This window comes from Mauremys mutica, chromosome 22, assembly GCF_020497125.1.
Source record: "Mauremys mutica isolate MM-2020 ecotype Southern chromosome 22, ASM2049712v1, whole genome shotgun sequence".
NCBI lineage: Eukaryota > Metazoa > Chordata > Testudines > Geoemydidae > Mauremys > Mauremys mutica.
The window spans coordinates 13,378,192-13,391,365 of NC_059093.1; the positions used below are offsets into that span (position 1 = coordinate 13,378,192).

General features: G+C 44.6%; 1 protein-coding gene across 3 annotated transcripts in view; it reads right to left on the minus strand.

Moving 5' to 3' along the window:
* The window catches only part of NFRKB (nuclear factor related to kappaB binding protein), a 34,506-nt gene that overhangs the window by 13,194 nt on the left and 8,138 nt on the right, over nucleotides 1-13,174 (minus strand). For 2 of the 3 annotated variants that reach the window (XM_044997219.1, XM_044997218.1), the window contains exons 8-19: nucleotides 12,724-12,825; nucleotides 11,775-11,848; nucleotides 10,512-10,596; nucleotides 8,569-8,749; nucleotides 7,156-7,264; nucleotides 6,527-6,653; nucleotides 5,608-5,673; nucleotides 4,447-4,526; nucleotides 4,304-4,347; nucleotides 3,293-3,353; nucleotides 1,644-1,818; nucleotides 222-328 (exon numbers count right to left, since the gene is read on the minus strand). In XM_044997219.1, coding sequence (XP_044853154.1) covers nucleotides 222-328; nucleotides 1,644-1,818; nucleotides 3,293-3,353; nucleotides 4,304-4,347; nucleotides 4,447-4,526; nucleotides 5,608-5,673; nucleotides 6,527-6,653; nucleotides 7,156-7,264; nucleotides 8,569-8,749; nucleotides 10,512-10,596; nucleotides 11,775-11,848; nucleotides 12,724-12,825 — 1,211 coding nt within the window. The remainder of the gene's footprint in view (nucleotides 1-221; nucleotides 329-1,643; nucleotides 1,819-3,292; nucleotides 3,354-4,303; nucleotides 4,348-4,446; nucleotides 4,527-5,607; nucleotides 5,674-6,526; nucleotides 6,654-7,155; nucleotides 7,265-8,568; nucleotides 8,750-10,511; nucleotides 10,597-11,774; nucleotides 11,849-12,723; nucleotides 12,826-13,174) is intronic. The other variant, XM_044997220.1, reaches the window with a different exon arrangement.

Sequence of the window (13,174 nt, forward strand, 5' to 3'; positions counted from 1 at the left end):
TTTTGGCCATCCAAAGCCCTAAGAGGGTGCAGGTGCTGTAGCAGCCCAGTGAAATGGTATACAGCTCCCATTTACACCTCCATGAGCCACAAGGTACCAGGCCTTACGTCTGTCACCAAATAGTGACAATCTTCATCAGTGGATTTTTTAGGAGGGGATGGTGGTTTCTGAGGCTTAGAAATGGCGACCAACCCTATATGGACTATTGTCATCCAACTTACTTGGGCACTGGTGACATCGGGAGCCAGGAACTGGGAATCTTTAAGCAGCTCACAGATTTCAGCACGTGTACCCTCTCCATTAGGAAGGCGGGCCGCAGCATCTCGAACTGAGATAACAGGAAAACAAGGCTTAGTCAGGGCTCCAGCTGCAAATCTAGGCAAATGTCTTCAAACCCTTCAATTTATATTTTCTTGTTTTGTTTCTCCATCTCATTCACAGGCTCCCCACCATGGGCTCTTTCCTTTGACTGAGGAGAGCTTCCCACGGATACCTTCCCAGAACCTACCATACTGATACTGCATAAATGGCAAAGGGCAGCTCCGGTGCAACATGCAGCATCTTCAACCCCTGCGGGCCTGTGGAGGAACTAACTCAGGGGTGCAAATTCTGGCTCTGCCACTCAACTTCAGCACCCAAACTTTGCAATAGAGAGGGCCAATCTGGCAACCAGGAGTCCAAGAGCTGTACCTAATCTGCATGTACTCTTCTATAATGGTTTAAAGCAAAATACCTTCTGCACTAACATTTGCTCCTGCTTGAAACTTCCCTCGTAAATCAGTAGAGATTGTTTCAGCAACAGAAACCCACAACTGCTAAAGATGGTCTTCAAACTGTAGTTACAGGGAAGGGCAGCTATGAGTCATGGCTATCTCTGCCTGTACTGTGGACTACGCCTTTGGGCCTTCTGCCAGAAGACTTAACACTCCGCTTCATGAAGAGGCAGTACCATAGCGCATTCAGGCATGAGTTAAATCCCCATGGCTCATAGTTCCTAACAGGCTCTTTCCAAAACTAAGACCTGATCTGGAACGGATCCATATCCCTTTCTTCACTGAGCATAAAAATGTAGAACAGAAACACTGTCAAAAATGTTATCCGTGGGAGCATATGACAAGAGCCAGCTTTCTAGAACAAAGTTGGATTCACCCCCACTCTATATCTTTCCATCAACTTCTCTCACTTTGGCTACTGCAGCCCCTATTCTGTACTGCTTGAGTCCAGCATGTGCAGAATGCTGACAACCACCTTCTCATACACCTCACCCACTTGGCCCAACAGTTCCCTCGGGGCCCCTTTATATCAGGATCCAGCCCAAAATACCTCTCCCCATTTCCAAACCTTCCATGGTTTGCTCCAACCAGCCTCAAGGACCTCATCTCTCTCCTTCTCTGCTTTACTCCCCATTTCCTGTCTCTCTCTCAACTGCAAAAAAATCTTCTCTTCTGCTGTTCCTGCCATCTGGAACAGCCTCCCTGAATCTCTCCAGCTCATCAGCTCTGTGTTTCTTCCTTGCCTATGTCACCCAATTCCCCATTCCTCCTGCTAAGATTTTGCTGTATAACGCCCCGTGTGAGGCAATTTGTATGAAAAATTAAAAAAAAAAAAAAAAAGCTGCATTGCAGATGACACTGCCACCTTACCAAGAGACAAGATGGTGACATATGCAGGCCTGTCGGATCGCAGGAGAGAATGCTCCCGGGCTTTGTTCAGCGAGGTCTCCTTGTCAAACACTCCCTTCACGGGACCAACCACTGACTCAAAGCCATGCATGCGGAAGGTGAAGGCCTTGTGGGGCTGGCTGTAACGGTAGCGCTCCTGGGCGTGGGGAGATGGGAGAGGACACAGCTCAGCAGGAGGTATATGGTGAAGGAAAAGGTCTTAGCACATTTGACAATTAGCATCTGCACTATAACTTGGGTGAAATGACTATCATTCTTCATGCTTCAGGGTGTGAGGCAGTACCAGTCAGGTCAGGAAGAAGTATCTCCCATGATTCAATACCATACACTATGAAGTGCACTAGGACGAGCGCTCCCTCCGCAGTCATGCCTGCGGGAGGTCTGCTGCTCCCGGGGCTCCGGTTGAGCTGCCGCAGGCATGACTGCGGATGGTTCGCTGGTCGCGCGGCTCAGCTGGACCGCCCGCAGGCACGCCTGCGGGAGGTCCACCGGCTCCAGTTGAGCTGCCGCAGGCATGCTTGCGGGCGGTCCAGCTGAGCCGCGCGACCAGCGAACCGTCCGCAGTCATGCCTGCGGCAGCTCAACCGGAGCCGGTGGACCTCCCGCAGGCACGCCTGCGGGAGGTCTACCCGAGCCGCGGGACGAGCGCTCCCTCCGCAGGCATGACCGGTCCCTGGTCCTGAAAAGGTTGGGGACCCCTGCACTAGGGGGTTTTAAGCCTCTCCCTGTAGCATCTGACAACTGGTGCCCTTGGGTCCTAATTTAAATATAACATCTCTTAGACAAAGGATTATTTTTAATACAAATGAAATGTGTTGTGTTTGAACTGGCTAATCTAACAACCAGTTAGAGTCAAGGGGGGGAGGAATGTCAAGTGTGGCAAAATATTAAGCAGCTATCACAAGTGTCAAATCATTCAGAGATTGCAAACATGAAAGGTGAATTCCACCATCTTATTTCCCGTTTAGTGAATGGAGCCAGTACAGGTGACAGAAACCATATTACATCCAGGTGGCAAGGATTCTCATGCCAATGTATACCCCATCATTGTACCACACCTTAAGCGGCAAAGTGACCTGCTGCATACACGTCACACTGTTGAACACAAGCTGAATATGAAGCATACATATGGAAGAGGTGAAGAGCAATTCTCCTAGTGCACAGGCCCTTACATGGACTGCCAGCCCGTAAGATGCACTGAGACCAACATCTACTACAAACATCTTCTACACTGAATATTTCCTGGTGTGTGCAATCATGTCCCACTGCCTTAAGGTGGATGGAATCAGACCTGCTCAAGAGTACTGATTAGGTGACCCTCAAGTGGTGGGAAGCTGCAACATGGATGCAAGCCTTAATATTACTGATTTGAATATATTCTCTCCTTTATCCCAAGTGGGAAGCACTAGTGTATGCAGCACTGAAAGTGCTGGGCTCTATTATCAATGCAATGTGCTGTGAAGCCTGCATGAAGGCAGCACAGATTTATTACAATTGTTCTCGTTTTCACTGTAAGAGGTTTGCAGAAGATATTTGACTCCTGTTCTAAATTATCCTATTGCCAGATGACTTAAACACAAGCACATTGTAACAGTGGATTCTCCCCTCACCTGCTCCTGGAAAACGCGTTTCTCCTCCCCAGTGCTGGGACGGACTACATAGTCAGTCCTTCTGAAACAAAGATTAGTGTCAGTCCTCAGTGACTACAGTCAAACTGCAGGTCCAAAGGACATCGAGCAGGACACAGACTACCTGCAAATGCGTCTCACACAGGAGGAACAGATTCTAAATGAACCTACATTAATACAGAGTCTTTCATCTTTAAGGATCTCAAAGCATTCTCCAGATTGTATCCACGAAAAAGCATCATCATCATCATCTAAAGGTTAGAGCAGGGTTCTGGGAGTCAGGAGACTTGGGTCCTATCCCCAGCTCTGTCACTGAAATACTATCTGGATTGTGGGAAAAGTCACTTCACCTCTCTGCACCCTCATTTATGTGTCAGTATTTGTACTTGTCTCACAACCTTCCTGTGAGGTAGATTTCTTAAAATACATACAGCTCTGAGACAACGAGGGAAGAGGTTCTACAGAAATGCACATGATCTGTAAGTTAGGGACCATCAAAATGCTGCTACTGCTAGGATGGAATGTAGCATCTGTCTAACAAAGCACACTCACACTACACAGAAATCTAAGCAGGAAGCAAAGAAGAATTTCCCACCTAACTGAAATGGTAGGGAGAATTTAAGGAGGAAGAGTCTAAATTGCCAGAGTAGGACTTTGGCCAGGACAACAAACTAAACCTGAGATCTGGAAACCCAGCTATAGCCTGTAGTGAAGCTTCTATGGTCAGAAATGCACAAAAGGAGCACAGAATCCAGCTCATGCTACTGGTGCTGTACTGGCTCTGCAAGACTTATACTGATAAAGGTCTGTTTATGTCATTAGTAAAGTCATCAGCAACGATCTTGACTAAGTGGCCCTGACAGAAGCTTTACCAAGAGGAAGAACAGTATGTGGTGACGGCTGCTCCAGAAGCAGCAGTTCAGGCTCAGAGGCCTGGTGACTGAACCCCACAACTTTAGTAGGCATCAGGCTGCCTTATTGCTGAATACTTACACTCTGGGAATCGGTGTGGTGGCATCTGAGCTGTCTTCATTTTCCTGTCAAGAAACAAAGAGAAGTGTCAGCCTGGGATATCTGCTATTATCTGTGCTACAACCCTGCTGGCATCTATGCTACGGAAGGAGAGACTGTCTCACCTTGAAAAACGTCTGGTCTTTGGTCTCCAACCAGAGCTGGAAGAGCGCTACCAGTTCCTTCTCGTGGTCTTGGGAAGAGCCTGGTACAAAAAGTCCAAGAATTAAAAATGGTTAGGAGAAGTTCTTTATTCTTTATGGAGCCAACACCCTCCTACCTGTACATCCTGATCAGTTCCCACCACCTCCCCGACTCTGCATACATTCAGCTCCAGAGCAACTTCCACTTACAGATAAGTCACTCTCCATACATACCATGATTACGCTAGAGTTAAATACACACAGGCTGTTCAGGAAGCCCTAGGTATCCCATAGGTGGGTACAGCAGTATAGTGAAGGAAGACAATAACAGTCAAGATCCAACTCCCCGAACTGCAGCAATGGCAGGCAAGATTGTGTGGGATAAGTGCATCTGATACTGACAGATGATCCTCGTTCAGTGCTCCAAGTGAACCCCAGGAAAGTGAAACCCAGTCCCCCAATCCCTGAGCAGAAAATTCCCATGCCAAAATTCTGAAGGGAGAGCAGGAGTACCTTCCTGAGTCCAAAGCTCACAATCGGTTTAAGCCTGTGAATATGAGCAAGAATCACTGTGGTTAAGGACAGGAAGTTTTGCCTGATGGCTAGAGCACAGAACTAGAAGTCAAGAGGTCTGGACCCTATTCCTGGCTCTGCCATTTACTTACTAACACTCTGGGCAAGCGTCTATCAAGCTATGCCTGAGTTCCCCCATCTGTAACAACACTTGCCTGCCTCACAGAGGACTGAGGAGCTTAATTAATGTCTACAGAATACGTCAAGATCTTTGGGAGGAAGGCACTACAGAAGTGTAAACATGAAAAATGTTTTAGTCATGCTTGAAGGATGGAAGTGAAGGATGGGGATGGGTCAAAGAAAGATGCTCCATCCCCTCTGGCCACTTACTCTACATAGCTGTCCCATGTGTATCACTGAGTCTTTACTGGTGGCACAGACAAGACTTCCCTCTCATAAGTCTTGCAGGTTATAGAGGTCTTGCCATAGCGAACAGTAGAGAGAGTAGCTGACTACTGAAATAGCTGCTCTTCTCATTTCGCTAAGCTGCAGCCAATTGGGAACGAAACACCCAGGGAAAACATCTGATCTTAACTATTTAGAAAACATGGTACGAAACAAGTTACCTACCAAGTAATTTCCACTGCTGAGTTTTTTCCTTGAATTCAACAAAGGGAGAAAAGCTGGAAGGAACATCTGCAATGGAAGAGATAAAGGCATTTCACATCCATGTTCCACAGGTGCCTTACAAAGGCGCACATGCAAACTTTTACTACTGTCTTTCAAGCTGCAGTTAGTCTCACGATGAAAAATAAAGCACTCTAACAGATTAAGTCACTACATCTCTAAATGGGGAGTTGATGAAGGGTATTTTAGCAGGTCAGGGTGGCAGTGGAAACCTCAAGAGACCAGAACAGAATACTGAGCCTTTCACTTATAGGTTGCCAGTTTGAATCCTGTTCAGAATGAGAGAGACCAGAAGTGACCATATGTGGCTGGTCTTTGGCCAACATGAAATGAATTTGGGAAACATCAGCTCAGTTCCCAGTGAAAAACCCACACTGCAAAGACCATCCTCACAAATGATACTAACTGCTCCCCTTTTAGAAGCCTCAGCTAAGGAGCCAGGGACCCAGTGGGCCATGGAGACTGAACTCTCTTTGTGCCCCCAGTGTTGGGGTCTTAATGCAGCGCTGATAATGGAAGAAGCCTGCACTGCCACTACCCAGGTTGTACCTGTTCTGTGGATAATCAGAGAACTTCAGTTCCCAGGGCTCTTTCAGGCGCCTTTCACCAGCACTCAGTTCAACATACAAAGTTTATACAGAGATCAGGAACCAAGCTGGGTCCCAAGCACTGTGGTAACAGGACACAAAACAACCGCAACAACACTGAACTATGCTGCAGAACCCCTATCAGAGGTGCAAGCAACACTGGCAATGACTCAGTGCTTTTGTGAATTAATTGCTGACTGGGGTTAAAATATAGACCAGCATAGATTAAAAATAGTAATTTTGTTTGTACTGGAGTTTGAATAAGGGAGTTTTACCTCTGCTGTCACCTGTCAGATATTGCAGAGCAGGTAAAACCAGTTCTGACCAGTTAGGGGCAAAGGAGAACCAGCTATTCAGAGTGCTTGCAGGGGAAGACTGCCAATCCAGAACTTTATCCTCAAGCTGAAAAAGAAAACAAGATGCATTTATAGCGTCTTTCACAGAAGCTCTAAAGGTTTAATATATAGAATTAATAGAATATAGAGCAGAGAGAAAGAAAGGGTAGTGAAGAAAGAAAAAGATGCGACCAGCTGAATTGTGAAGAGAGACACATAGGAGAAGGATATGTCAGACAACAGAAGCTGCAGAGGAGAAAGCTCTCGCACCAACGTGAATGAAGGCTGCATATGTGAAAAACAAGTCCCCGCCCCAATCTGTAGTTAATATAGTAACAGAAAAAAAGGGAGAGAGAAGTTCTACAGTCAGATGGGTTCACATTTATGATGAATGATGCAAAAGTTGACTTCCCCTGAGTTTATGAAACATGTTTAAAACGAAGAAGGATATCTAAAGGCTTGTTCATTTGATTCGGGTGGAATCACTGACGTGTAACTAGCACAAAATTCCCTGATTTTGCTGAGTCTAGAAAGACTTCTATAAGACCTATCAATTAGTAGATCCTTACCACAGAGAGACTAGCAGGTCCTTCTAGAAGGAGGATCTCCAGAAGGAGAGAGAAGAAGCTGGAAGAGATTTCATTTACTCCAAGGCATGGCTTGATCTCTTCAAGAGGTCTTTGAATGAAGAAAAACACAAAATGTTAAATAATTTGGGTTTAATAACATTTTACCAGCATTTCACAGACACACAGAAATGAGGATCAACGCTATATAATTACATAAGCTTATGCACTATAAGCTGCATGGAGCAGAGGCAAGCAGCCTCCTTTATGGTTCCCCCCAAACCTATATGGGGGAAAAGGCTCACAACCAAAGGAGACAGCTGTGACTTTCCCCCAATAATGAAAGAGTGAAGAGCGGCTAAGCATGGGTTAGAGCCAGACATGGTACAGACAAAGGTTATTCCATAGCTCTGCCAGTGAACCTCAATCCCGAGCTACAGCGCATCTACTCCAGCTCTGGACATTGTACGGAGCTTTGCCAGTGCACCTCAGTCAATCCACTGAACCCCACCACCATTTGACTTGAGAAGCTTTGCTACTAGTTGTATTAAAGAATGCTCCAGGTTCCGTTTACCCAATGGACTCTGTATCTCAGGCATAAGGTCTCAAACACCAAATGAACTTAAATTTTCACAGCGCCCTATCTCCAATGCAACTTTTAATCATGTTGTAACTGAGATTCCTGACTTGATTATAGTGGGTGTGCTGGTGGGGTACTTAAGAACTGCACACACAGCAGGAGGCACATTTTCGAACCACGGTCTATGCTTTCCCATCCCATTTCTTCCCAGAACGAGGTGCTATGGGGATTATTTTGGAGTTTCTGACAAAATAAGGGATTATTTCCACCCCATTTATCCATTTTTGCTTAACAACTGTAGTTATATAAAATAGCTTGAAACAGGGAGGACTCATTCTGAGGGAAGGCCATTTGCTCTAATGCACATGCTGCACCACACTCAATGGGGTGCAGTCTGGCTGAAAGCTAAACACAGCAGATGCCTTTTAAAAAAAGTTATTGGTGGTTGCAGGCACCTTCCCTGCTCTGCAGCTATATCTCCACTATGGCCTACACATGGGATTCCCAGCTTGCCTACCGATACTAGCTCGTTGAGTGCTAGCGAGGGAGTATAAAAGTAGTGTAGCTGCAATAGCTCAGTCATGCAAATACATACAGGTGATTCAGGTGGATTTGTACTCAGCATGGTTCACCCATGCCACTGCTTCGGCTGCTCATGCTATCATGGCTATACACCTATTTATACTCACGCTAGCTCTCAATAAGCTAATGCAAGTGTGTGTTTGTGAGCTGGGAATCATGTCCTTAGCTTGTAGTATCGATATAGCCTGTCTCTCACTCACTCTCTTTCACACCCACCCACCCACATCCCTATTAACTTTCTGAAAACCACTTACTCTTCTTTAACAGCTGACAGAGCAATGGGGGATGGGTCCTGTGATACTGGGAGCATTCCATCAGCGTTGCTAAAGGAGTCGGCCAAATCTTCCACCTCAGATTTAATCACCTTCAACTTTTTTTTCTTCTTTTCTTCCTTTTCTTTCACCTTCTTCTTCATGATGGCAAGGTCAAACAAGGCTTTGGATAAAGGAGACAGAACAAATCTCAGTGAAACATTTCAGTGTATAACATTAGGGATCAGAAATGAACTAGACACTCAATTATGTATTTGGAAATGTATTTATCATGCATTTAATTCTACCATCAAATTATTCCACTGGAATCGAGATTAACTTTTTGGAGCAAGTGACTGACTATTTTTATATCTTTATAGGTGTTTGTACAACATTACACACATCCCCATACAACAGCAGTTCGCCCAGAACTGCTTCAAGATAAGCAGTGGTCATTGCCACAGGGCACTTATTCAATCTTCTGCATTATGTGTAGGGAGATTCCACAGGAAATCTCCCTCTCTTCCTCAGTGCACTGCTCTTGACTAGAGAAACTCTTTAGTTGGGGAAAGGGGTGTTTAAAAAATAGGTGACATCTGAGATTGGGAGGACTGGTTTATTTACCTAGATCAGTGGTTCCCAAACTTTAACAACCTGTGAACCCCTTTCACCAAAATGTCAAATCTCATGAATCCCCTCCTAAAAATGAATATTTCCAGGGATTTTTTCCTTTACCTGAGTATAAAATATAAAAGCATTGATCTTGGAAATATAAAATTTGTTTTTATGACATGCTTATTACACACTATTATTAATTATTTATTTATCATTACAGTATTTTTAATACATTATGAAAACAGCAACACTCTTCCAAGATCTCACTTTCGTAGCTTGTAGCACTTTGAATAAGCCTGTTATAAGACAAGACTCCTATGTTTTATCAAGGAATATCAGATGTGAAACAGCATGAAGGTATTTAAGAAGCCAACTCAAATTGTTCCTCCTACACAAGCATTCAGGGATTGAGCAGTCCAGGCAAACAACGCACGTAACAACAAAGATTAAACTTGTTCTTCATAATAATTTTAAAAACAATACTAGCTGCCTATTTAATTTTAAAAGCAGCAAAAAATATCCACCTCCCTTTCCATTTCTTATAAGGAGTCTTGAAGTTGAAATGTCCTCAGTGTGACAGATATGCTTGCTTTGATCTGCTTAGCTCTTCGAAGTCTAGGGGCTGCTGACCCTGTGCTGCTCAGGGTCCCTAGGGACAGCTCTGTCCGCCATTAGGGAATTCCCCCCCCCCTCCCCAGAACCCCCTGTAACATTTTGCGAACCCCCAGGGGTTCATGAACCCCAGTTCGGGAACCACTGACCTAGATATCTAACATGCCACATATTGCACTTACCCTCAGTTTTTCTTGGGCATGTAATCTCCTGTGTCTACACTATTTAGATCCAATAGCCTACCAAGTAATCATTAAATTGGGGTTATTTCCAAAAAGGAAATTTTTTCCAGACCCAAGTCTATAGCTATGTTTATTTTTGTTAATATTCTGAGCTGTTTATTGGTAACAGACAAACTGTACTTTAAGTTGATGGACAACCAACCACTCTCCTTCCCTCTATAACAGCGTTTAAAAGAGAACTCTATAAATTCATGGTGGTGAAGTCCATAAATGGCTATTAGCCAGGATGGGTAAGGAATGGTGTCCCTAGCCTCTGTTTGTCAGAGGATGGAGATGGATGGCAGAAGAGAGATCACTTGATCATTGCCTGTTAGGCACCTGGCATTGGCCACTGTCAGTAGACAGATACTGGGCTCGATGGACCTTTGGTCTGACCCGGTACGGGCGTTCTTGTGTTCTTATGTTCTCTGTAGAGCTGCAGCAACAGAAAGCCCAAGGGGCACATTCCCATGACAACACTGCACCCAAGTCACTGACCTGCCAAGGAGCCCTTCCGGCCAGCATTCACACGAGTCATGATGTCATCGAGAGTCAGGTCCCCTGTCACTAGGTCAGGGTGGTCCTACACAGGACAAAGAAGGATAGGGGAAAGAGGCACCAGAGAAAAAGGTGAGACCTAGAACTTGAGTTTCTGTGGGCAATCCACAGATACTCAACTTACTGAAGGTGAACCGAGGAAACTACCTAACCCTTGTGGCACTCTGTACCTCAAAGCAGCCCCCTGGAACCTCCATATTCACCCCATCATATAATTATGATATAGTTCAGGAGTTGGCAACCTTTGAGAAGTGGTGTGCCGAGTCTTCATTTATTCACTCTAATTTAAGGTTTTGCATGCCAGTAATGCATTTTAATGTTTTTAGAATGGCTCTTTCTATAAGTCTATAATATATAACTAAACTATAGTTGTATGTAAAGTAAATAAGGTTTTTAAAATGTTTAAGAAGCTTCATTTAAAATTAAATTAAAATGCAAAGCCCTCTGGACTGGTGGCCAGGATCCGAGCAGTGTGGGTGCCACTGAAAATCAGCTCACATGCCGCCTTTGGCGCACGTGCCATAGGTTGCCTATCCCTGATATAGTTCATACAAAGCATGGCATATAGTCCACAAACAACATTTAGTCTCCCCATAACACATCACTGGTGAGATCTAGGAGACCTCTGTAGATGTCAGCATAAAAGACAAAAGCTAAATATCCATGTAGACTTAACCGTAGGGCATGATAAAGGTTAAACTGTGGTAATGCTTTGACAAGTGACAAAGCTCTCATGAGTTCCAGATGTATTCTCTCCCTAGGATCCCAGATCAAACTGCAGTTTAGAACTCAAACATTTAACTCCTGGCATCTCAATCCTGGCACTTTCAGGGACCATGCCTGCAAAGCCATAATTCCCCAACACTCCGGGATTTGGAAACCAAGATTAATTTTATTTTCCGTCTTCAAAGACTCCAAAGCCACAACCTAGCTGAAAATTTTGCTGAGGATGCATGAGGAAGAATAGAACCCCACTTGGTTCTCCCCATAGCTGACTTTGCAGGGCTGAAAAAGGTAAACACTTTTCACTGGGGGGTGGTAAGGCAGATATGACAGATGGAAAGTAGAGGAGCTGTATGAGAAGGGGCCCTAAGAAATTACAATACTTTTACCAGCCATAACTGCACTATACATTACAGCTGACAGACAAGCTAAAAAACAAACAGAGGTAATCCCCAGCCCCATGTCTCCTAGGTGTCTTACAGGCTGACGTTTCCGTTTCTCATGATGCTTCTTCAGCATCACCTTCAGGTCATTCTCCCCAAAATCAAGTTTATCTGCAATGAAATAAATCCAAGAAAAACTATTACCAAAATTCCTTGTCAGTCTGTTATTACAGTAATTTAACATACCTTTTCCTCATCCATCCCCGCCTTCAACAATCTTCAAGTTTTAATAGCTAAATGCTACTTGACAGCTTGAAATTCAGTCTGTGACCCAACCAGACCAGGTCATGAAAAGCCACCACAACACTTTCTTATCCAGCTTTTCAAGGTGGTTTTCTTGGGAGAAGTGCGTAGGAGGAGTGTGCAGATTTGACTAGACAGCCCTAGAATTAGCTCCCTTGATATACAGTAATACTGTTCAACTTGCATTATGGGGTTCTGCTTTATCCATTAGAGAGTGAACAATGATGAACATACACATCACAACAACAGAGAGGAAGGATGGCTGTGTGTTAAAATATTAGTTTGCCTCAACAGAAAGGAGGGGACCGGAAGGAGTATATTTAGAGACCTCATGGATCAAGAAGAAAATGAAGCATTACAAAAGATCATGCTCATGACGTCCTTGACTTTCAGTACTTGACTTTTCAGAAAGGACTGGAAGAAATCACCCTTCCTGAATAAAGTTATTTCTATACTAGAGAGCTTACAACAGCACAGTTGTATCGATGCAGCTGCATCGCTGTAAGATCTCTCGTGTAGCCGCTCTATGCCGACGGGAGAGAGCTCTCCCATTGACATACTGCTCTGCACACTACCATTTACACTGGCAAAACTTATGTCACTCGGGGAGAGGTGTGGAGGGGAGCATGTTTCACACCCTTGAGTGACATAAATTTTGCTGACATACGTGGTAGGGTAGACATGGCCTAAGTAGTTCCAAGCAGCTCCTCACTACTTCACTTGTGCCTTTGCTCAGTTCACACCTGCTGTTTTCATATCCAGAGTTGACAATGTGGGGATCACTCTGAGGGGAAGAGCTGGACTCGGGCAATGTGCTGGAGAATTTGGAAGCCAGGAACTTAGATCTGAGAAAACAGAAAGTAGTAAATTCAATTTTATTTCTACAGGGAATGCTGCCCAAATAGCCTATTAACTCTACCCCCAGGGTTCAAAGGAGCCATACCAATGAAACATGAATCCAATAGCTACTTTACTGTCAAAAAGACACTCTCCCCATCCCCTCACTTCCCTGGCAGCTTCCCTTCCACCAACTCGATGGGTTATTTAAACAGCTATGAAAAGCAGACCTGGATTAGATGAACAGTGGTTTAATAGTTAGTCTGGTAGTTGAGTCTCAGTGCTAATTCCAACACTGATTCAGATGCTGTGCATGGTTTTGTCCAAGTCACTTCATCTTTGCATGAATATTTCAAT